Below are 24,147 nucleotides of genomic sequence, written 5' to 3' on the forward strand. Positions count from 1 at the left end.
GTTCCTTTCATTTTCTTCTCTTAAATTTTTGTTGTTGTTGTTCTTTGCTGTGTGCACTTAATTCTGTTAGTATTGTGGCAGAAAGCAAGCTGTTACTGAATCCTGATTTAAATGAATACACGATGTATTGCTTTTCATTCTGATTTATAAATTGCGTACTTTTTACCCCATCGACCTACAGGAAAGAGCAAGTGGGAAAGATGGTCACTAATTTGCCTTCTAGAAGAGGAAAAGGGGGGTTGTTGAGAATAAATGGGCCTCTACAGTCCCAAAGACTCAGAGCCTTTATCCTTTATACTAATTGTAACATCTGATTATGACAGTTAACTTTAGAAGTCCGGTAAGATTTAATCTTGATTTCACTGAAACCAAGGTGTATTTTTACATTCCTTAAAGTAGTCAAAATTAACTTTTTTAAAACAGGATAATGTTTGTAAAATTTAAAATGTCCCAAGCTTGCTTGCCAAAGTAAGTCAGTTTGGCAGTCAGATTGAGTGAAGGCCTATTTTATTAGTGGGACTTCTTTTAGAGACTTCTTTATACTATAAATGAATTTTAGAGTGTGCTATGCCTCATGGAATGCATTGCACAGTCTGTAATACATTTCAGACTAGGAGCCTTGGTCATCTCTTTCTTTAATAATAAATGTCAGGAAACAATACCCTCTTTATTTCTTGAAATTAATATAACATTTTGGAATGAAGCAAATATATTCTTTAATTACCCCCTTTCTGTAGTACTCCTACTTGTTTAGCAGGTTCTAGAGAGTAAAGAAAAAAAAAGAGGAATGGTTCAAATTTTTCTTTTCGGTTAAAAAGGTAAAATATTTAGCAAACAGTAAAACATAAAAGACATTGTTATGGATCAGACACATCTCTGACTCCAGGAAAAAAACCAATTGTACTACTGCATCTTCTTTCCAAACTTAAGTGGATTGTTAGGTGTAATTTAAAAGACTTTATAGAACTTAACATTTATAGGAGAATTTTCATTGCTATACTATGTTGTGTTCTTTTCAGCAAAATTGATTCTACAAAATTATGTCTTTTTGAAAAAAACCACACAAACCAGAGAGTCAACTACTTGGTATTTTGGAGTTTAGTGCCTGGGGCATAACTGGAACTCAAATATTTGTTGAATGAATGATTATCACTCCTCTTCCCCAATTCTCAGGACATCTTTTTTTACATGAAAAATTGACAAAGTTTAAATTTTTTAAAAAACCTCACAAAGTCAGATTGGTCCCTGCCATCAAGCCATTTATTGTCTAATAGGAGAGAGATGATTGGGGCAAAAATAACCACAGTCTCTGAGAACCAAAATCAGAGTTTAGAGGGTTATGTGAGTCCCAAAGAGGGAGATGGAGTCATAGGATAGCTTAGAGAAAGCGCCATGGGAGATGAAATGGGTCTTTCAAAAACAGACAGGAGACCAACTGACTGAAGTATGGGAAAGGAGGCCAGCAGCACATGGGCGTGGGAGCAAGTGTGAGGCAGCCTGGCAGGCAGTGTCCTTTGTCTGGAGAAGAGCTCAGAGGAGGTGGCCCAGGGCATGGTGCCTATTGGGTTCATCTCATTCGACCTTTGGAGAACAATATGCTATAGTTAGTCAAAGAAGACTGCTCCCCCAAAACAGTGGATTCCAAATGTTGTGGAATCATCATAAAAAGCACTTATTAAGTGTCTAAGTACTTTATATGCAAATTACATAGTTCTAATACCTTTGATTCATTGATATTTCCCAAGGCTCGTTTGTTGAACCATTTCTTTTGTACTGCTTTTTGTGTATCTCCAGGGCCTACGAAGGTGCCTGGCATTTAGTAAACACTCAGAAATTGTTGAATGAAATGAATAAATAATTGAACATCAGTCAAGTCATTTTTATGCAGAACTCAATTTTCTGTTGTCTTGATAGTGAAAATCAGGCACATTGGTCTCCTGGAGTAAGATATTTCCCAAACAATGGGAGAAGGTTTAAAAGGCTTTGTTCCCTTAAAAACCCTGTTTTATTAATTGTTGCTTGAGTCTGTTTGCGGGGCTAGCTCCTCCTGTCCTTTAAATTCCCCCCCCCCCAATGCCTTGGTTTTTAACTTTAAAAAAATATTACAGCCTCATTCATGAAGACGTAAGAAAGGAAAGGTAAAGTCCCTGTTCACTCCCGCAGCTCCTAAGCTACTTTCATAAATGGTTCTGGAGCCCTTTTGAGGAAGACAGAGAGGAGCCAGGAGACTCTGTGCACTGGGGGGAGTCAGCCCAGAATAACCTTTCTGTTTGCTCAGCTCTGGCCACCTCTAGGATATTTGCAAATCTAGTATAAGAGATTTTATAAGCAGTCAGCAGATTATAGAACTGGTGGATGAAACATAAATTCCTAAATAAGAGTTGGGGTTTTTCTTTGTCCATATGTATTTTATGACTTAGAATAAAACGAGAGGGTCCAGGGCCAGATTTGATGCCATATTCTATATGAATTTGCTGAGTTGTTGGTTTAGGTAAATTAATTACTTCTCCCCATTTGAATGGTACAGGGAGGGCTCTGATAGTTATCAAATAGCTTGAGATTCAAGCATGATGATTTCTACAGGAATGTGAGCAGTTTACTCTTTCTAAACACTATTTTGTGTGTCTAGTAAGAAACAACGATGGACAGTTAATACATTCATTCCTTCAGACCCTCTTTGTGCATCTGTGGTCACTTGGGCCTGCCCACCTCCCCCTTCCTAAAACACTGCTTTCATTATGTCACTCCTCTGCTCAGAAATCTTCCATGGTTTCCCCAAACTCCTTGACCTGACAGTGAAGGTCCCTTTAAAGGGATGGAGTGTGTTTTGTGGGGGAAGGAAAGGTAGTTCAGGGAGGAGGAATCTTCTAGCCCTGGTGAGGAACGAGGTGACAGATATCAGTGAATAAGATTACTGTATCAGACTTTTTCCCCCTACACTTTAGAAGTTTAAATAGAAATCTGATTAATGATTGTATCTTCGTTTCCACTTATATATAATCGAGAACTAGACTTAGATACTTTTTTTGGTCCTGGCCAACACTAAATATTCTGGGTCTTTGTTTTCTAGGTATTATTCTGAAACTTTGTTTTTTAGCTGTCAGCCATTGACCTACCTTATTGGCTACCAGAAACTAAAACTACTTCATTGTAAAGCAATCGCCAGGAGAGATTTATTTAAATGTATTATTTGATTGTTAAAAGGTCTCAATCTTAATGCAGAATTAAACCCTACATTGAGCTCCAAATTGTATTAATTTTTTTTAACCTCCTTACCCCTGACCTCCATCTCCCAAAGCTTAAAATTCTAAGTGAGCAGCATTAGTATCTGGTGAGTATTTTGGCTTGAGGATTTTAAACTTCATTCCAGCATTCATTTTAGCCTCTTAAGTTAGTTAAGTTTAATAAGATTTTTCTGGCTTTCTTATGAGCTTTCCTTGGATCTCCCATTAGTGATGATTATTCACATCTTATTAAGAAAAGTATATATTACACTCTCATTTAGCATGTTTTCTGTGGGGCTCACAGCAACAGTCTGGCATGAAAAAGTTTGAGTTTAAGGGCAAGTGCTTTATAATTTAGTATAACTTTAAAATGTAACACATGGGGCTGTTTGGCTTATAACCTCCAGCTTAACTATGCAAATTTAACTCCATGGGCTGAGGAAGAATGGTTTCTTTCAAGCAAACCTACTTTTCAGTCATTTAAAAATATTTTTAATTAACCAGTTGTCCTTTTCAGAATGCTAATTGCTTTAAACTGTTTCTTTTAAAAAAAAAGAAAAAGTCATTCTTAGATTCCTCTTTTGGGGTGTGCATTGCACAGGACCAGAACCATGTGAAATTCTGACCTCCGGTACGGCTCCTTCCTCCTCCCCCTTATAAGTGGCAGAGGCAAAATGTATTTGAATATGAATTTCCCATGCCTTGCTTCCCTCACCGTTTAGTGAACAGCAGAATAGCTGCCCTTTGACTACTGATCTGCTAGGCCTGGAACTCTATCTTCTTAAGAAGAAATAATTGTTTAATTATATAAGAGGAAATTACACCCCTCCCTGTTCTCACCCAATTTTGTATAACACAGTTCTTTTCTTGTTTACTGCAATAACTAGAGGAAAAAAATAACATAATTTCTGGCTTGCTTCTTAGGGCCAGGCTCTACTAATAAGAGAATAATTTCTTATTAACTTAAATTGGAACTCAAGCTGTTACATGAAAGCCTGATTTGTTCCAGCTTTACAGAGTTTTGAGTCTGAGTGGGACAGACAGGGAATATTGTACATTATGCACAAAGCATATTTTTCTTGTGGAACATCACACAGAAATGCCTTCATGGGTTACCAGGCTCTGTCACTAATTGATGTAACGTTTAGTAGATCCAATGAGTGTGCGGTTGTGCCTTTCAGCATTCCCGTTGGATAGATGTCCTTAAATGTCAGGTATTTTTCTTTTGCCAGCAAGTTTGGTGAAATTGGCATGGGGATTTATAAATATGTGAAAAATGCACATTTTTATCATTCTTCACAGCAGTCTTTTATCACATCTCTGCAGTATTAATGTCTCCAGGGGGAAAACTGTAAATTATATAACAGAGAAATTGGAGGTGAGTTTTTCTTAGCTAATCAGTAGCCACTGGTTGCTTAAGCAATAAAGTAGACCGAAATGAAAGACAGCAAAGGAAATTCAGCAGTAGGATTGCGCATAACCCACGGACATTTCAGCAGTTTTCTGCCTTAGACTGACATATTCCTGTCAGTTATAAAGAGAACATAAATTTTTATATTTAATGTGTAGACATTAATTATTGAAGGTAGGAATGGTCATAATCAGGGGTCTAGATATACCTTGAGAGGTAAATTCAACATGGGTTTAAATATGATTTTAGTATCACATAGTTTAGAAATTAAGTATTTTATTTTTCTTTAGTTAAAAGAACTAATCTCAGATAGTCTGTTTAAAAGTCATGATTTAAAAGAAAAACAGTTCATCACTGTGAATTAAGTCTATAAAATTTAAACTTCGAGTACACTTAAATGGAACATTATATGTTTTCCACTGATGAAATCTTCATCAAGATTTCAAAATGGGAAGAGATGAGGAACATTTTGAAGAGGTATATCTCCTCTTTCACCCACAGATATAGGCTTTGCATGGAAATATAATCACCTATAAAGCATTTCTATGTTAATAATGTACTTGACTATATCTGGTCATGTAAGCAATTAAGAATATTTAGTTCTCCATCAACACTGCAATTTGGATCATATTTAAATTATTTCTTATTCTGCTATCACATGAGTATCTCTTTTGTGTAATTTTATAACAAAATAACCTTTCTAAGAATTTTAATAGTAAGTTTTATCATTATTACAAATATTCTAAAATATTCCAAAATAATGAATGATAGTCTCTGAGTGTAAAGAATTTTTCTGGAGGGTGGGAGGGAGGGAGACGCAAGAGGGAAGAGATATGGGATCATATGTATATGTATAACTGATTCACTTTGTTATAAAGCAGAAACTAACACACCATTGTAAAGCAATTATACCCCAATAAAGATGTTAAAAAAAAAACAAAACAACAACAAAAAAGAATTTTTCAAGATTGTTAAGTAGGACTTGGTCATGCATTGTACCTGTATTTGGTGAAGAAAATGGACTTTAATGGCATAAGGTCTCAAGTTTATAAAAAGAGTATTAATGATTTTATTGAACCCTTACTATATACCAGACATTGTACTATATTTTACATGCACTCTCTGATTTAATCCTGAAAACAGCCCAAGGAATTCAGAGCTATTACTGTCATTTCCATTTTATAGATGAAGAAACTATGGTTTGGAAAAATTAAATAGTGTTTAAAAGATTAATTAAATGGCTAATAATAACCAGTAGAGCCTGGAATTGAGTCTTGGTCTGTCTGATTGTGAAGCCTTTCCTCTTAATCACATCTCTGTGCTGCTCAAACGTAAGAGAATGAATTTTTTTTTTTTTGCTAAATTTTTTTAGTTTTAGCAGTAGTTCAAGAAACAATTACTGAGTGCTAGCTATTTAGTAAGCACTTGTACAGATTCATTCTTGAAACCGCAGAGCTGAGATCCCACTGATCACAGATCACACTCATCACAGATCACACAAATAATCATGAGAAGCACAGATAACTTGCCCCAGGCTGCCCAAGTCCTTTTTAGATCATGGAAAGGGTATATTCACAGCGCTTCCTTGCACAGATCCCAAGGAAGAATCCTGCCTGATTTCTCCCATCTGTTCGTACCATGTCCCTAGTGTACTTAAACACTAGTGGGAGGACACACACAAGTAGGTTCTTGGACATGCTAGTAGTAAGAAATAGATTTTCCACATTTTAGATGTAACATTTCCTTTGTGTCTAAACTGAATTCTCTATCTAAATGTCATACTCCATGCTGTCATCTTCAGGGTTTTGGGTGCCTTTGCTCCAGCTCCAAGACTACCAAACAGTGCTCGCTGTGAGAAGACGGAAACTGTAGACCTTTCTTATTATGACTTCATGCAGCCTGGCATAGCTCAGTCCTCACTGCTAACTCCTAAATGTACTTCCTCCAGCAGCTTTTTCCACGTAAGCCTCTGTCTCTAGTTTACTCAAAGCACAGTTTACTCTCTCAATCCCTGAACCATGGGCAGCATCACCTCCTACTATATTATGAAAACAGCTGAAACTTTGGTGGAGTGTAGCATAGAGGTTAAGAGGGTGGGCTCTGCAGTAGATTGCCTGGGTTTGAATCCTGCCTCTAACACTAACTGTGTGAGCTTGGGCAACTTATTTAACCTCTCTGTGCTTCAGTTCCTTGTCCATAAAATCTATACCTACTGCATAGGATTGTTTTAAGAATTAAAAAATAGTTTAGGGCTTCCCTGGTGGCGCAGTGGTTGAGAGTCCGCCTGCCGATGCGGGGGACGCGGGTTCGTGCCCCGGTCCGGGAAGATCCCACCTGCCACCGAGCCTCTGGGCCCGTGAGCCATGGCCACTGAGCCTGCGCGTCCGGAGCCGGTGCTCCGCAACGGGAGAGGCTGCAGCAGTGAGAGGCCCGCGTACCGCAAAAAAAAAAAAAAAAAAAAAAAAGTTTAATATATTGTCAAGTGTTTAGGACAGTGTTTGGCACATAGTGAAATTCTTAAATGTTGACTATTATTATTTTTAATATATCAGTACACTTAATGCTTTTACTTTGTATGACCTCTTTCCTTTTTAATGACTTGCAGTCTTTTACCATCACTCCTTTCCTGGCGATACTGGGGTCAGTGACCTCTTTGAGAAGCTCATCTCATTTGTTCTCCTTAGTTCGAGAGCATGTAATTCCCATTTACCATCTCTTCATAAGCTGTCTTCTTTTTTGCATTTCATGACTCCATGCTTTTCATCACCCTATGCCTTTCCTTCTTATCCTATGTGCTGTGACCATTTCTGCCTTCTCTCACCGTTGATGGAGTCTCCTTTTCCGCCCTTCACATGACTGTCATTTCCATAATACCTTGCTTATTGTTTATTTCTTACCCCTTCTCAACTGTTAAAAGTTTCAGATCCCCATTTCCTGTCTGTAGTTCTCATGGTGATGGAATCCCTATAATTCACAATAGGCTGTAGGACATCTTTATTTAAATATCCTGCCAAAGTATCAGAGGAAGAGCACTTTGTAATCCTTCAACTGAAGCACTTGTACCCTAAGTAAGCATAGCCACGTACTGTAACTAGATATTGTTGACCCAGGAAAGACCTTGAACTTTGGAAGAAACTAAAATTTAAGGAAGCAGAACAATATGGATTTTAAAACATAATCTGTTCAAAAATAACATAATGACAGACAACAATACCAGGACTAGTTTTACTGTAGATCAACAAAGTTCTGTTGCTCATCAAAGGCCTTTTATAGGTAATCTAAGATCTCTACCTTATAAGTCATTTGGACAGGTATTTCTAAAACTTCAAGAGAAAAGATCAATTAAGACTCACTAGGAGTTACCAATTTAAAATGTTACTGGGGGACTTCCTGTTTATCTATGTCCCTAAACTTCAGCTAACGTGAATTTTAGCTATCTAAGGTACTTAAACTTTTATCTTTGGCTGTCTTAAAAAGGGTGATCCTTTAGGCAAAACTAATCTATGGTGATAGAAGCCTGAATATTGGTTACTTCTGATTATGTTTATTGATTAGAAAGGGCACGTGCGAGCCTTTGGGGCTTCTGGGAAATGTTCTATATCTTGATCTGAGTGGTGGTTACATGGATGTAAAACCCATCAAGCTGAACACTTAAACTTTGTGCCTCTTATTGAAGAGTTGGTGAAATAGGAATGGTTTAAAAGAATGACGTAAGGGATTTAAGGATCTCTCCCCTTTAATTCTAAAATATCCTTTCACCTTCTTGGCCAGTCTGTATACACTTGGAAGGCAGGGATAATGTTCTCTTAATTTTTATATTCCTGATTGTACAGTGGGAGGGAGACTGGAGGCAGGAGGAAGGCTTAAGGGCTGGCATACTCACCTCCTCCTAGGAGAATTTCTTAGTAAACCAAGTTCCACTCTGAGCTACCACTTTGCTGTTTAAATATGTATATATATTTTTTTCCTTGATTTGAAGATAGCAAACTTAAGCTACATTTTTTAAAATAAATTTATTTAGTTTATTTATTTATTTGGGGCTGCATCAGGCCTTCGTTGCTGCGCACGGGCTTTCTCTAGTTGCAGCGAGCAGGGGCTACTCTTCATTGCAGTGCGTGGGCTTCTCATTGCGGTGGCTTCTCGTTGCGGAGCACGGGCTCTAGGCGCGCGGGCTTCAGTAGTTGTGGCACGCGGGCTCAGTAGTTGTGGCTCACGGGCTCTAGAGCACAGGCTCAGTAGTTGTGGCGCACAGGCTTAGTTGCTCCTCGGCATGTGGGATCTTCCCGGACCAGGGCTCGAACCCATGTCCCCTGAATTGGCAGTCAGATTCTTAACCACTGCGCCACCAGGGAAGCCCCTAAGTTACATCTTTTGAGCTTTTATTTTATTTTTAAATTTTTATTTCATATTGGAGTGAAATTAATTAACAATGTTGTATTAGTTTCAGGTGTACAGCAAAGTGATTGAGTTATACATATACATGTATCTATTCTTTTTAAAATTCTTTTCCTATTTAAGTTATTACAGAATATTGAGCAGAGTTACTTGTGCCATACAGTAGGTCCTTGTTGGTTATCTATTTTGCATATAAGAGCTGCATTTTTATTTCGGGATCTGAAAAGTAGAGTATTCGGTGACATAATCACATTCTCGCACATATCTTGCCTTATTTACTTTCCCACTTGCATCTTCTGTTAGCCTCTCATCTTCCTATTTTGGTACTTGAGAGTAGAAATTGTATTTTTATTGCTCAAAAGTGCTTAGTGAACTGGAATTTCTAGGGCGGAGAAGAGATGACAAAATGAATGATTTAATAATGCTGAGAAATAAAGGGCCGTCCTTAGGCAGCCTTCCTTAGGGAAGGTAGTAACGCATCTTTCCCATCCTTCTGCCAAAGATTTTATGATAGAGGTAAGCCAAGATTATAAAAAGATTTAAGTTTTCCATATGGAAGAGCCAGATGTAGGGCCAGGAAGAAGGGAAAGAAAGGGTGTTTTTAACATTTATGACAAGAGAGAGCCCTTGGATTCTATATATGTAAGCCTTTTCCTCCAAAATACTTCAACCTTTGACATAAGTTAGGTTCTGGGAAAAGTTACTGCGCTCAGTTGACTTAAAATTGAATGTGAGTTTACTTTGTAAGAAATATCTGTTCACAAGGAAAGTATATGGGAAACTTGCTGTAATACTGCCCTTGAGGTTCATGCAGTTAGTTGTCTTGTTATGAAGTTGTTCTGAATGAGCTGAAAAACTTTTGAAATTTCCTTTACAATCTTTGTTCTAGACTGTAATTTACCACGTGCATGTCATTGGAGAGTTAAGGTTCTTGTATTTGGTTGGGGGCCCATTTAATAACCTCTTTTGATCTTTCACTAACTGAAATTGTTTTCAAGTTACAAATGCAAGAATAGTACTGTAAACCTGTTAGTTCTTTAAAGGGAATTAGAATTTCCTAAATATATTCCATCCTGGGACTTGGCTATCTTGACTCCAGAGTAACTAAAACAGTGTGATTCTGTGAAAAGAATTGGATCAATGGATCCACTAGGACAGGTGAAACAGACCCTAGCATGTTTAAAACTTTAATAAAGTAAAACTCCTTAAAAACTCAGTGGGCTCCCGACTTCCATCTAACCCCATTCTCAAACAGGGCCAGACTTACCTTATCTTCTGATCATAGGCTGCCCTCTTTCAGGAAGTAGGGAGGCAGAAAGTGGATCTCCATATTTCCGTTACTCTCTCAGCCCAGTTTCCCCAAATCTGGCTAACAAAATAGGCACCGACTAACTGAGAGATTTCTGTTACCACTATTGTAGTCCTGGAAGGAGCAGTCAACCTCTAAATCCACATTTGTCCCCATTGATAATTAAACCCAAGTGAACAACTGTTACTAGATGGCGCCAAACTGTGTAGTAGGACGGATTTGGATGGTTCAGCCAGACCATGGAAATTCAGTCTCTTAGCTGAACAGGTGCATCACGATCAGCTCGTTATTCTCACAATATCAAATGCCATATATTTTATAAAAATGAATTTTTGGACTCTACTTTTCCCCTTAAAGTGAGGCCTTACGGAAAATAATAATCGAAGCATCACAAAGTAATAGATTATTACTGGCCTAGATTATTAGTAAGTGGAATTGGGAAAAACTGACATCTGGATCAAGGATATCTCTTTAACTCTAAAAGTAGTCATCAAATTACAAAGGAAAATTCCAGCTATTGAAAATTTAAAAATGCATGTCAAAAAATCATATTAAAATACATATCACAAACTAGGAAAATTTTGATGTTTCAGAGCTTTAATACTCTTATAAGTAAAGAGGAAAGATATATATATATATATATAAAAGCAAAAGAGACATAAAGTAATATATTAATGTGATTACAATCATGTATATATATTAAATAAATTTGGGAAATATAATGGAAGATTAATACAGCTACTAAAAATCATGTTTTCAGAAGCTTTTAATTACATGGGAAAAACTCATAATCAGAAGTGGTAACACTTTATGCATCTAGTATGGTCCTAATTGCGTACATAGTTATGGCGTATATTTAGGCACAAAGGAAAAAATGCTGAAAGGAAGTAGATCAAAAAAAAGAATTACAGAGGTTAGATCGGTATAGTAAGAGTATGGCTGATTTTTTTCTTCATAATTTTCTGCATTTTTCAGGCTTTAAGAAAACTGTATGTTAGTTTTATAATCAGAAAACCAAACTAACATCAAAACAGAAAATACATCTCCTCAGAATAACCCTTTTAACTTGAGCACTCCTTCATGTTTTCTCTTCTGGTGAAACTCACTAGGTTGGTGAACTAGATGATTCCTCACCACTTCTTATCCCACCAGCGTGTTTGATAACTTGGCATGACTTCCTACAGCGTTTTTTCCTCCTTTGATACATACTACCAAAAATGTGTTACTACATCACAGTTCATCCATCTTCATATTTACCTAACATTAGCCTGGGGAACTCTGCCCCATCTTCCTACTTAGCCCTTTTTTTTCATAAACCACTTATCTAGCCATTTAGAAAGCCAATCTCTCTAGCTATTCCTATAAGGAGCCAGCATTCTCTTTCAAAGCATTTTAAAACACTAGTTCTTACCTACCTTATGGGGGGGAAGGGTTTATTGATTATTCATATGAAGTATTTCAACATGGAATTTTGATGAGGGGGACCTGACTTCCCAGCTTTTGCCATGGCAGAGTGTTGAAATACTTATGTGATGACTTGAACTCTCTGAAATTCCACACGAGAATACAGTAGAATTTCACAGCAGGAAAGGACCTTAGAAGTAATTTAATTCAACTCTCTTTATATTACAGATGAGAAAATTGAAGCCAGAGTGGTTAAAACCCAAGATTAATCCCCAGTTAATAGCAGGTCTTTTTACTTCTCACTGTGGTCTTTTTAATACATTATTCTTAGAATAAGTTCCTCAGCTTAGTTTCATGGTGTTTGGTATGATAGGTTTTGGGATTGCAGACAGAATCTATGCCGTTATGAACTGAATGCAGTGAACTTAAAGTTTTAGCCTAGTTGCCCTAGCACCAGAATGTAACGAGGACCTCACCACAGCTTGAGAACACGTGGTCCCACCATGTTGGGGTTTTCCTCATTCTTCTTCAGAAAATTCTTGTTTATTCTCAGTCTAATTCTTTTAAGCATAGTTGATTTTTTTTTTAACCTCAGACTTTGAGAAGAAAACTCTTTTCTGTCAGTATTATTTTTATGAAAACTGTATTAGAGTTTTGCTTTGATCTTTTTTATTAAAGCTTCTGACCATTGAGTTATATAAATTTAACTTTTTAGTTAAAGGATAAATATGAGAACCTTTAGTTAAGGAAGAAAAATCAATTTCACTATATGTTGTTGTTCTTAAAAGCATAACTAAAGAATTTCTATAGAAGTTGAGGGAATAATCTATCCTCATGGCCAGTAAAATGAAGATATCACAACAGCTGCAAGATATTGGTTACACTGTTGGAATTCATTTTGATACAGTGGATTTTTATTATTTTTTTAACTTCCCCACCCCCCCCCAAAGCTTTTTGGTAGCAGGTGTGACTTTTAACCTTCCAAACTCAAACTTGTATGATACTGAATAACTTGGTGGGGGCCAAAATATGTGGGAAATGAATTTTTAAAAGATTAATAATCTTGTAACATGGAGCTCAAATAATAGTTCCTACATTGAACAAAATGCAGACATGTTATACTAAAAATTGAAGACAGCAATGTTGGAGAAAATAATTGGCAGGTTTGTGAATTATGATTATGTTTATAATTTTGATCTCTAGTCTAATTGATGAAAGCCTTGTCCTATTAATAAAATAGATAACTTATTTTCAGGAATGCAAATAGACCTTCACTGAGGTGTTTTTATTTTTATAAATTTATTTATATATTTATTTTTGGCTGCGTTGGGTCTTCGTTGCTGCGCGTGGGCTTTCTCTAGTTGCGGCAAGCGGGGGCTACTCTTCGTTGAGGTGCGCGGGCTTCTCACCGCGGTGGCTTCTCTTGTTGCAGAGTACAGGCTCTAGGCGCGCAGGCTTCAGTAGTTGTGGCACGTGGGCTTAGTAGTTGTGGCGTGCAGGCTGGAGAGCGCAGGCTCAGTAGTTGTGGTGTACAGGCTTAGTTGTGCCGCAGCATGTGGGATCTTCCCGGACCAGGGCTTGAGCCCGTGACCCCTGCCTTGGCAGGTGGATTCTCAACCACTGCGCCACCAGGGAAGCCCTTTTACCGAGGTTTTAATTAACATGCGAACTCTCAGTTGTATAATTTGTATACTTTGTGATGAAAATACAAAACATTTTTACTTTTTTACAGATAAGATCCATAAAATTTTGAAAGTGGAGAAATTTTTGTGTATCTTTCTTATCTTAATGAAAGTAATAAGATATATTTGTTGAATCAGGCTTAATGTAAACCCCCAAAATATACTTGTAAAACTGTGCCTTCAACTTCCAGATTAACCTCTGGACAACCCCTTTGCGTTGTAATTCAAAGTATCACTAGCTTCATTTCAGTAAGCACCACAACTATTTTTAATTCATTATATAGAGATAAGTTAAATGTAGTTTTAGGCATTTCTAATTGTACTTAAAGTACATCATTATATATAAATATTAAACAACCGAGAGTATGGAAGTGTGTTATACATAGAATATATAAACCTTGGTTTATCCAAAATTTCACCAGAATTTTTCTTGTAATATATAAATTTATTTTAATATTATTGATTATATAATTATATATAATATATTAATTGTATTAATATATTTTATAATTATATAATATGTAATGATTATATAATTAATAACATATTGATTATACAATTAATTAAGAATACTATATATTATTATATACTATATTTATGACAATAGATACTCATATTTTGATTCACATATGTATGTATAAGGTTCTCAGAGATCCTCTGAATCATTAAAGGAAGTTTAAAGTCTTTGCCATTTCTTTTCCTCTCAGTACTGTACACCTAGAACTCTACACTAGCTCCCAACCTGATCTTTAGTGTTTCCTGCACCTTGCCACCAGATCATTCATCCTAAAATAGTGTTTTCATTGTATCCATTCTCGCTCAAGAAACTTTAGCAGCTTCCTATTTCTATCGCTTGCTTCCTGCCTACTCCAATAAGCTGCCCTCCGCACTATTCCCTCATAAGTCCTACTGACATTGCTCACGCTGCTACGGGAAGGTGTCTGACATAGGTCTTGGCACAATGTTTGTTTCCGTTCCCTCTGCTTCCTGTTTATCTGCCTGAAATCTATCTGTCCTTCAAGACCTAGTTCAAATTCTACTTATGTCAAGTTCAGGGGCTACTCTTTGGAGTACTCTGTTCCAATATTATCTCCCTGTTCCCCATTCACTTAATATTTTGTACTATACCTTTAAGTTCCAATTATTTTCTTGTATTATTCTCTAATAATTGTTTCTTGTCTGGAAGTCACATTTTCCTGGCAAATTGTCCAAAGCAGTGGTTCAAGCTCTGACTGTGTAAGCTCTATTCCAGAACCTACTGAACCAGATCCCTGGGAAGGACCCTGGAAATCTCTTTCTTTATTTAAGCTAACCAGGTGATTCCAATGAAGATCAAATTACTTGGTGTCATTTGAACTATGCAGTAAATATTTGAATTGAACAAAATTAACTATAGATTTTGTATTAAATGTATTTTGTTTTAAGTTCTTTGGTTTTTTGTTTTTTTTTTTTGCCGTACGCGGGCCTCTCACTGTTGTGGCTTCTCCCGTTGTGGAGCACAGGCTCCGGACGCGCAGGCTCAGCGGCCATGGCCCACGGGCCCAGCCGCTCCGCGGCATGTGGGATCTTCCCGGACCGGGGCACGAACCCGTGTACCCTGCATCGGCAGGTGGACTCTCAACCACTGCACCACCAGGGAAGCCCTGTTATAAGTTCTTTGAAAATTTATGATCTGTGTCATAAATTTAGGTCATAATAGGTAGTGTTACCTATTTTCTTCTAGTATATAGTTACCTGGGAGACTTCCATTCTCCCCAAATTCTGTATCAGTGAGAGAAATTTTCAAAGAAAATATTTCAATCACGTGTACCTAAATGAATGCATATATAGTTTCCCTTTATAAAGTTCTTTTTCACTTATTTTTAACTTTACAGCTAATTCATGAATACATTCTCATGAAGAATTCAAAAATACAAAGTAAAACTCACTTTTGATTCCTTCTCTCATGGTAAACAAGACTGTTGATTTGCCATGTTCCCTTCTGAATTTTTAGCATACATTTACATATTTTGTATATCATTTTTCCCATAAATGCTGGATGAATTATTTTGAAACTTCTCACCTTGTCTTGGTGCTCTTTCCATATCAGTATGTGTATGTATATGTGTATGTGTACGTTTGTGTATTCATTCTGTACAGTGTTCCATAGTATGGATGTACCACCATTTATTTAAGCATCCATTAAAGATGGACCTTTAGGTTGCTCTCACTTTTTTCCTTACTGTAAACCACACCTCAGTGAACATCCTTGCATGTGCACTTTCGTGAACACATACCACTTTCTCTTAAATAAGATCTTCCTGTTCTGCCCTCCTTTTCATTTTTGGTTCACAAGCAGTTTCTCATAAACTGCATCAGGGTACTCTCTTCCAGGTTGTGGCCAAAAAGTACCGGATCAAGTCAGAAAATTTGCATTCCACACCTGGCTCTTCATTGACTTGCTCTGTGATCTTGGACCTTTTTCTTCTTTGTTAATGTGAAAATAAAGATTAGAGGGATGACTTTTAGGGTTTCTTACAGTTCTAATGATTTCTTGTTCTAATTAGGCTTGTGAGTGTGATACCATTTATTTTTGTTATACTCAGCTAGTAGCAAGCGCCATTTGAATCTTGTAAAGTAAATCATAAAGGTTCACGGTGCTTATGAATAGAAGGGCATTACACTTTATTCCTCATTAGTCTTCTGCGTTACTGCTTAACTGATGCTCAAATGCCATTTCCAGATGAACTACTCGTAATGGTGGTGGTGGTGGTAGCAGAGGATGAGGGGAAGGGGAAGGAGGGGGAGTTAGACCTTTTTTTCTTTGGATAATGCTCAACAGTTTACAGAAAACTGTTACTCATACAGCTCACTTTCAGGTATTATCCATTTCTCACAAATCCTGCGAAATTAAAGGACTTGTTCAGATCATTCAACTAATGAGTTTCAGGGTCCAGACTTGAGCTCACATCTTTTTTCTCTCATATATATATATTCTTTTACAGATTCTTTTCCATAATAGGTTATTACAAGACATTGAATATAGTTCCCTGTGCTATACAGTAGGTCCTTGTTGTTTATTTTAACTCACATCTTTTGATTACTTAGTTCACTACTTTCTTAAAGACAATTTCCTCATGCTCAAATATTTATTTAATTTATGCTGAATTTCTTTTTTAACATTTATAGAGAGATTGGTATTTATTACATGCTCTTTAAATATTAGTCCTCCACACCCAACCTTATCCTTGGTCTCCTAGTTTATTTTATATTTTGTGTAGTAGTGGGATTCTGGTCGGTTACAACAGTCTGAGACAGCAAGATGACCAGTACTTTTGAGTCAACAACTCTTGAGCATTCAGGACATGCATTACGCAAGTAGTTGTGGTTATTGTTATCCTTCAAATCACTTGACACAGACCATAAACATTTAGCTCTGGTGCATGAAGATAAATTAGAGACCGAGCTTAGCTTGTCTACAGGGTATCTGTTTCATCTTCACAGTAGACCCCAAGTGTGCCAGTGATGATTCATGGAAATACTTAGTGATGAAGATTGGTTTTGTTTTTGTTGGAAATCTTTTAAAGAATGCTCATCAAAGTGTGGATTCTTTATTTTCAGATACTTTCTTCCTAACATACCAGCAATGAGCTAAAGATACTGCTTGCAGAATACCCTTTTACAAAAAGGCAATGTGGCACAATCCAATGGGACTAAAGTATGGGACTATTGAGACTAAAATGTGCTACTTTAAGCACTTTCTTATTTAAATTTGGTTACTACCATGAAGTAGAAAATATATGTCCTTCATAGCATTTTAGTTGTTCAGAAACATACAAAGCTCTTTTCTTCGTAGCTTTGATTTTCCTGAATGCTAGGAAGAGCTATTTGGAATTTGTGAAACTTGATACTGCCCCTTTCTAAGTCGTGATATTAATTCTGCAGCTATGTCAACAATTGAGTTCTCTAGACGGGTAGCATGTTTTCATGTTTTAGTGGTCCCATTTCCCTCTGTCTTCCCAAAAATTATCAAAAGAGAGAGAAAAGTTGAAGGAAAACAAAAAAACAGGCCCTTTGTAGCTTTTCTACATTTTTTTCTGTTTCTTGTTAACTTTTTCCCTCACATACAAATTACCTTTTAAAAAAATCTTCCTTGCCTCTGTGCATCCCCCAACCCCCATTTTCATGATTACCCCACTCTGCACCCCGCACCTTCCCTCCTTCTGAGAACTTTACAGTGTCTTTAGTTGGTCCCTTGACCGATATATGTGCACATACCACAGTTCACTGGTCATCGGAGCTGGAGCCAAGGTTCTCAACTGCTGTTACAGTTCTCAAGTGTTAGGTGCCAGGGGCAATTAATTACTTATTATGAGTACTGAGTTATAAGTGCCTTATTTATTTTTTTGAAAGCAGAGTTGAGCTTAGCCCTACAATCATGTCAGTGTCATCCACTCGCATACAGAAATGCTCTCTTGAGTGGGAGAGAGACACTCCAGCTAGTCATCTGGGGATTGTGCACAAGCAAGCTTATTTATGCTACAGCCTGTGGGAGTGTCATGGGGCATGCAAATGTCATCTGCCTTGGGGCTTTTTCTCAGCAGAAAAAAGGGCTACAACCCTAACCAAAGAACAAGCAGATGTTCCCAACTAAGATGATTATTTTTTATTTGGTTTTTTTTTTTTTTGGCATGAGTTTTGACCAGACAGTATTAAAAAGGTGAATGAACCTTCGAAAAACATGGTTTCTCTCTTGTTTGTTTTTACCAGTTGTTATTTAGCAACACAAGACTGAAGTTAGGGGGAAAAAATCATTCTGCAGATTTTATTAGATAGCTATTAAAAGTAGCAAATCGGAAAGAGGGTACAGATGGAGGAAGGCTATTTTTTTTTTTTTTTTTTTTTTGCGGCACGCGGGCCTCTCACCGCCGCGGTCTCTCCTGCCGCGGAGCACAGGCTCCAGACGCGCAGGCCCAGCAGTCACAGCCCACGGGCCCAGCCGCCCCGCGGCATTCTCGCGGACCAGGGCACGAACGCGCGCACCCCCGCATCGGCAGGCGGACCCCCAACCACTGCGCCACCAGGGAAGCCCGAGGAAGACTATTTTTGATCACGAAAGTATGTGGTGGATTCCCTTGTTTGCCTCCTTAAACAAGTATGTTCTGGTAAGAGATTGTAGGGCAGAATTCAAGATGGTAACATCATGGACTTCCCTGGTGGCGCAGTGGTTGAGCGTCCGCCTGTTGATGCAGGGGATGCGGGTTCGTGCCCCGGTCCGGGAAGATCCCACATGCCGCGAAGTGGCTGGGCCCGTGGGCCATGGTCGCTTATCTTGTGTGTCCGGAGCTTGTGCTCTGCAACGGGAGAGGCCACAGCAGTGAGAGGCCCGCGTACCACAAAAAAAGAAAAAAAGATGGCAACACCGTAAACCATAAATCAAACAGGTTTCATGTTTTACCTGCAGTTGTGGTTTTGGTGTTTCAAACATCTGTTTGTCATGTCCATTAGTATAAAAACTTCAAAGGGAACTTAGGTTTTCCCAGGAGGTATCTTTGTGGTAACCTTAGTTTTTCTTTTTCAACTGATGTCAACAATTTCTACTTATTGTCTCCAATTTAACATAAAATGAGGTCTTTACTCAAGCAGAAAGAATGTGATGAATATGTACTTGTTTCTGTCTCTTGGGAGCAAACTAGTCATAGATCCATGAATTTCTCAGTTAAAAAAAAAGTTAATGGGGGTGAGTAGGAGGAAAAAGAATATTTACATTTGTTACAACCCAAAATGTATATAATAAAATATTTTTTTGCAACTGCTTGGTATGATTTACCCCAGAGCTATGGCTCTGGGGATCACCTTGGGTCTAAAGACAACAAAATCTGTTAACTTCTTGTGGAAATTCAAGAGATAGTTTTGAGGATGTGTAACTTGAAAACTGGGAGTGAAAAATTAAGACTTTGTGTACAAGTTAAGTGATTGGCTTCTTTGGTCAGTGTCTTACTCTCCCTCTCTGTAAAAAATAAATGTTCTCGCAAAGCTCATTAATAGCTTCATCGTTGGTGTTCAGATAGCATGTTCTTTAAAAAGCAGTGTGTGGTTGTAGTGATGGACACACAACTCTGTGGAAGTACTAAAACCCATTAACTCGTACAGTTTAAATGGATGAATTATATGGTATGTGAATTATATCTCAATAAAACGTATATTTAAAGAATCAATATATAATTATATTTGAGAAGATAGTGGGGTGTTTCCCTTGGTAGATTTACCCCCCAAAACGAGTGCTCTTCATGAGTTCTTCAGTAGCAGACATTTTTATTGAAAGCCCCGTTTGTGTAGAGCCAGTTTTCAAGTGCTTCACCAGCTCCTGGGGTTGTAGGTGTGGTCTTTCCCTCTGCACTCAGATGGCCTGGCTCGACCACATCCACAAAATTGATATTGAATTAGGCATGAGAGAAACAACTGTAAAAGATTTGGGGGGGAAATCACCAAAACTTAGATTATATATTGTAATTAGTGAACTCAGGCTATTCAAAAGTATCTGAAGTCCTCCAAAACTGGAAATCATAGACAATGCAGTATGATAAGTAAGAAAAGATTGGCAGCTGAGTATACATTTAAATTTAAGTTACAATTAGATATTTAAGGAATGTATATGGCACTTTTTTTAGAATTTTTTACTTTAACCTTTCTGATTAGCTATAAATTAATGATTCCTGCAGCACTGAGGAATAAGAGGGCCTCTATTATAGGATTCAGAGGCACAAACGAAAATTTAGAAAATGTAGTAAAGTGGTAAAGGAGCTTAGGACTGGCAGATAGGAATGGGCTGAAGTTACAAAGTGCGTGTGTGTGTGTGTGTTTAATAGAAAGAGAGATAAACAAATAGAAAATAAAACTAAATTTTCCTATGTTGATATTTATGTCCTCATTTTCTTGCTATCCATTGACTACTGACTTCAAAGCTGTTGAACCTGAGAAAAGTAATAAAAGATGCTCATTCATTAATCAGCAAACTCTGATCTGACATCCACAAAGGACCATACATTCTACTAGGTTATGGAGATGTAAACACAAATAAGATGTGGTCGCTGGGTATGATTTAATGTCAGTTTTTAGCTTTTAAAAGTGAATTCTCTTTATTGTACATATATAAGCAGAATGCACTTTAGGGGGATTTCTTTAGTAATGCTGTGAATATTCGGTCTCATACTTGCTCGTAAAGCAACAAGTTCTCTTATGCTCTTCTTACTGGAAACTCTGACTTTAAATTCCACATCTCCCAAAAGAAATAATACTTCCTTTCCTGTATGACAGATGAGTATTTTATGATTATCCCTATGTCATTTCCCCCCCGGTATTAAAGACCGACACACACAGGACTGAGAACAGCAAATTAGGAATCAAGAAACATGAGTTCTCTCTACAGCTCTGCTCCTACGACCCTGAATGATCAAAGGCAAACTGAGGCCCATCTCTACAAATAGGACCGGGATGAAATTGGAATGTGTCTCTTCTCTAACATTGTTCCCAGTGCTTGCAACCTCTGGAGTTGTTCCATCTCCTTGAGTTTAGTATTTTTAAGGGGCTTAAACTCATTAACGAGGACATGTACATAAAGCATGAAATTTAGAACATATGCATCTTTCACGTAAACAGATTAATGCAAAGTGTGTTCTAGAATGTAAGTTCCATGAAGTTTGGGACCCTGTTGGTCTCATTCATGGCTATAACAGGAGTTAAATAATTTTTTTTTAAGAATGAATACATGTATATTAGTGAGACATGTAATGGAGAGGGAAAATATGAAAGGAAACTTTAGATCTCAAAGAAATTCTAAAATAGGGCTCTAACTACTGGAAGAGTAATAACTTGAAGTAGAAAGACTAGAAGATAGATTTTTCATTTTGTTTTATTTCCTCAAAGTATGGGACAGCCTGGTGGAAGATTTCAGTTTAGGAGAGAGTACACAGATAGGAAATTTATTCATTTATTCAGCAAATATTTAAGTAACTCTCAGTATTAGTGTAATGGTGATCAGACTTTTTGATCTCACGACCCCTTTACACTTTCAAAAATTATTAAGGATCCAAAGCTATTTTGTTTATGTGGGTTGTATCTGATATGTGCCATATTGGAATTGAAACAAATTTAAAATTTCTTATTTAACTTATTTGAAATAATGACAGTAAGCCCTTTATGTGTTAACATAAATAATATTTTTCATGAAAAACAATATCATTTCCAAAACAAAAAAAAAAAGTTTAGTGAGATGATTAGTATCATTTCACATTTTTGCAAGTCTCTTTGATGTGTGGCTTCAGAGAAGACAGCAGGATTCTCATACCTGCTTCTGCAATATACTGCAGTCTGCTGTTCGGTTGAAATATACCAAATTATGGAGAAAACCCAGCTTTAAACAGGTATGGGGGTTAGAAAAGGGAGACCCTCACAAACTCTGTGAAGGATCTCAGGAACTCCCAGGGATCTTCATCCCACACTGTGAGAACCACTGTATTCCAGAATGGTGAAACATGAGTAGTGATTTGTAGCTGAAGAAGGAATACAATATTTCTAGTTGAAGAAGGTATTGATGTCCTATTTAAAAAAAAAAAAGATGTTGGGGGATCCTTGATAAGTAAGAAGCAGCCTGGATTGGAGACCTGTCTGTGGCTTCTTGTTGTGAGAGAGATGAGGGAGTCTGTAGCTGTAGGTTTGGGGAATGTTACATGGTATGACTATGATTCCCTGAAGAGAGTGTGATAAGAGTCTGGAAAGATGCCACCTACTGGTGTACAAGATGGTCAACATTCATTGTTAAATCCAAAATCTCTCAAATAGAATCCTTTTTAAGCCTTCCAGGATTTTTTTGTAAAGAGAGATAACAAGTAAAATGTTAAATACATATATAAAGCGTGTGTTTATATTACAATGCCTGTTTCTGATTGTTTTTTCTTTGCTTTTTTTCCAGCCCATCCAGACCTTTCAAGTTACCAAAAAGGTAAAGTAGTTTGGATTTTCTTATTAAATAAGTATGTGCTTTTCCCCTTTTAGTATTTTCTTTACATTTTGCTGCTGTTTTCACCTTCCTCGTTCATATTTTTGTGAAGGAAAACTAAATTTCCTCTGAGTTGGCTGCTTGAGGAATCCTATACCTCCAAAAGTGGTTTTAATCCCAAGGTTGACATTTAGCCTTTAAATGCTATTTGGGTTTAATCATTTATATTTGCATAATTATTTTGAATTCTTTCCTGTAATGGATTGGCTTCTCAGTGTCCTACTTATTAAGAGAAAAACTGCTCAGCCAACTACCATGACTTAAATTCATGGCCGTTTATTTCAGCTGGGTTGTCTGTGTTTCTAAACATTTTGCTATCATGTTAAGATGGAGGTATTCTTTTATGTGGAAAATTTTAATTTTAGTTTTATAGTAGAAAAGCAAAATTTTAAATGGACAAGAGGTGCTGAAAAAAGCATTGTCTCATCAGCTGTCCTTGTACATTGTGTACATTGTGGTTCCAGATATAATATTATTTAAGAAATTCTTAGTGATCTTTGAAATTCATTTGCTAAAGAAGCTCAGATGCTAATAACCCTGAAGCCTATCTCAGGAGAGTCATCCTTTCTTTGGAGTAAAATTACTACATAAATTTTAATTAGAAACTCCTTTCACATTTAAAAAATATTTTTAAAATTGTAATAAAATAGACATAGCATAAAATTTACCATTTTAACCATTTTAAAGTATACAATTCTGTGGCATTAAGTACATTCACATTATTATACAGCCATCACACCATTCGTCTCCAGAACCTTTTTCTACTTTTCAAACTGAACCTCTATACCCATTAAATAGTACCTCCTCATTTCTCCCCACCCCCCCCAGCTTCTGGCAACCACTATTCTATGCTGTCTCTATGAATTTCATTACTCTAATATGTACAGTACAAATACTGTACTCTGAGGAAGAGTACAGTATTTGTCCTTTTGTGACTGGCTGATTTCACTTAGCATAATGTCCTCAAGCTTCATCCATGTTGTAGCATGTGTCAGAATTTCCTTCCTATGTAAGACTGAACGATATTCCGTTGTATGCATATACTACATTTTATTTACCCAATTTTGCAAAAAAATTATGGAAAAAAGATGAAGGAAAGAGGTTTTACAAGTAAATATGGCATATGAAGAAAATGAAATTCCATTTTTCTAGAAATAATAGGGTCTTCTTAAGTGACCAAAAGTTTTATATTTTGAAAGGTTCATATATATTTGTCTCTGTTAATAGATTGGTATTTTTAAAAACCTGAATTTATTCTTTTCAGTATATACACATAAAAATACAACTTCTTCCTAAAATTAGCCTTTTCTGATTCCCCTTTCCTACCCCAGCTGGAAGTACTCGCTTCCTTCATTGAATTCACAAAACATTTTATCTGTATCCTTCTGTTGACCTGATTTTGTAGGTATTTGTGCACCTGTCTGATTTTCTGAATTAGGCTCTAAGTTCCTTGAGGGTAATATACATGTCTGCTATTATTTTATTCCCAGAATGTCTGCCTTCTTACTATGTAATGTTAATTGTTGAATGAGTTTATTACTTCACAAGAAAGAAAGAGTTCTGTACTGTTTTCCTCTGTGAAATTCCATAAGCTTCAATCATTCCTCCCACTAAGTTGATAGTTGATGCCACTAGAAATGTTATGATTAATGACATTTAGAAATGGGTACCTTTAAAGGCCAAGA

The 24,147-nt window shown here is 36.9% G+C and overlaps 1 protein-coding gene across 6 annotated transcripts in view; it reads left to right on the top strand.

Moving 5' to 3' along the window:
• The window catches only part of DISP1 (dispatched RND transporter family member 1), a 204,021-nt gene that overhangs the window by 161,893 nt on the left and 17,981 nt on the right, over positions 1-24,147 (top strand). For all 6 annotated transcript variants that reach the window (XM_060300039.1, XM_060299961.1, XM_060299931.1 and 3 more), the window contains one exon: positions 22,376-22,405. In XM_060300039.1, the coding sequence (XP_060156022.1) occupies positions 22,376-22,405 (30 nt within the window). The remainder of the gene's footprint in view (positions 1-22,375; positions 22,406-24,147) is intronic.

This window comes from Globicephala melas, chromosome 1, assembly GCF_963455315.2.
Source record: "Globicephala melas chromosome 1, mGloMel1.2, whole genome shotgun sequence".
Taxonomy (NCBI): Eukaryota; Metazoa; Chordata; class Mammalia; order Artiodactyla; family Delphinidae; genus Globicephala; species Globicephala melas.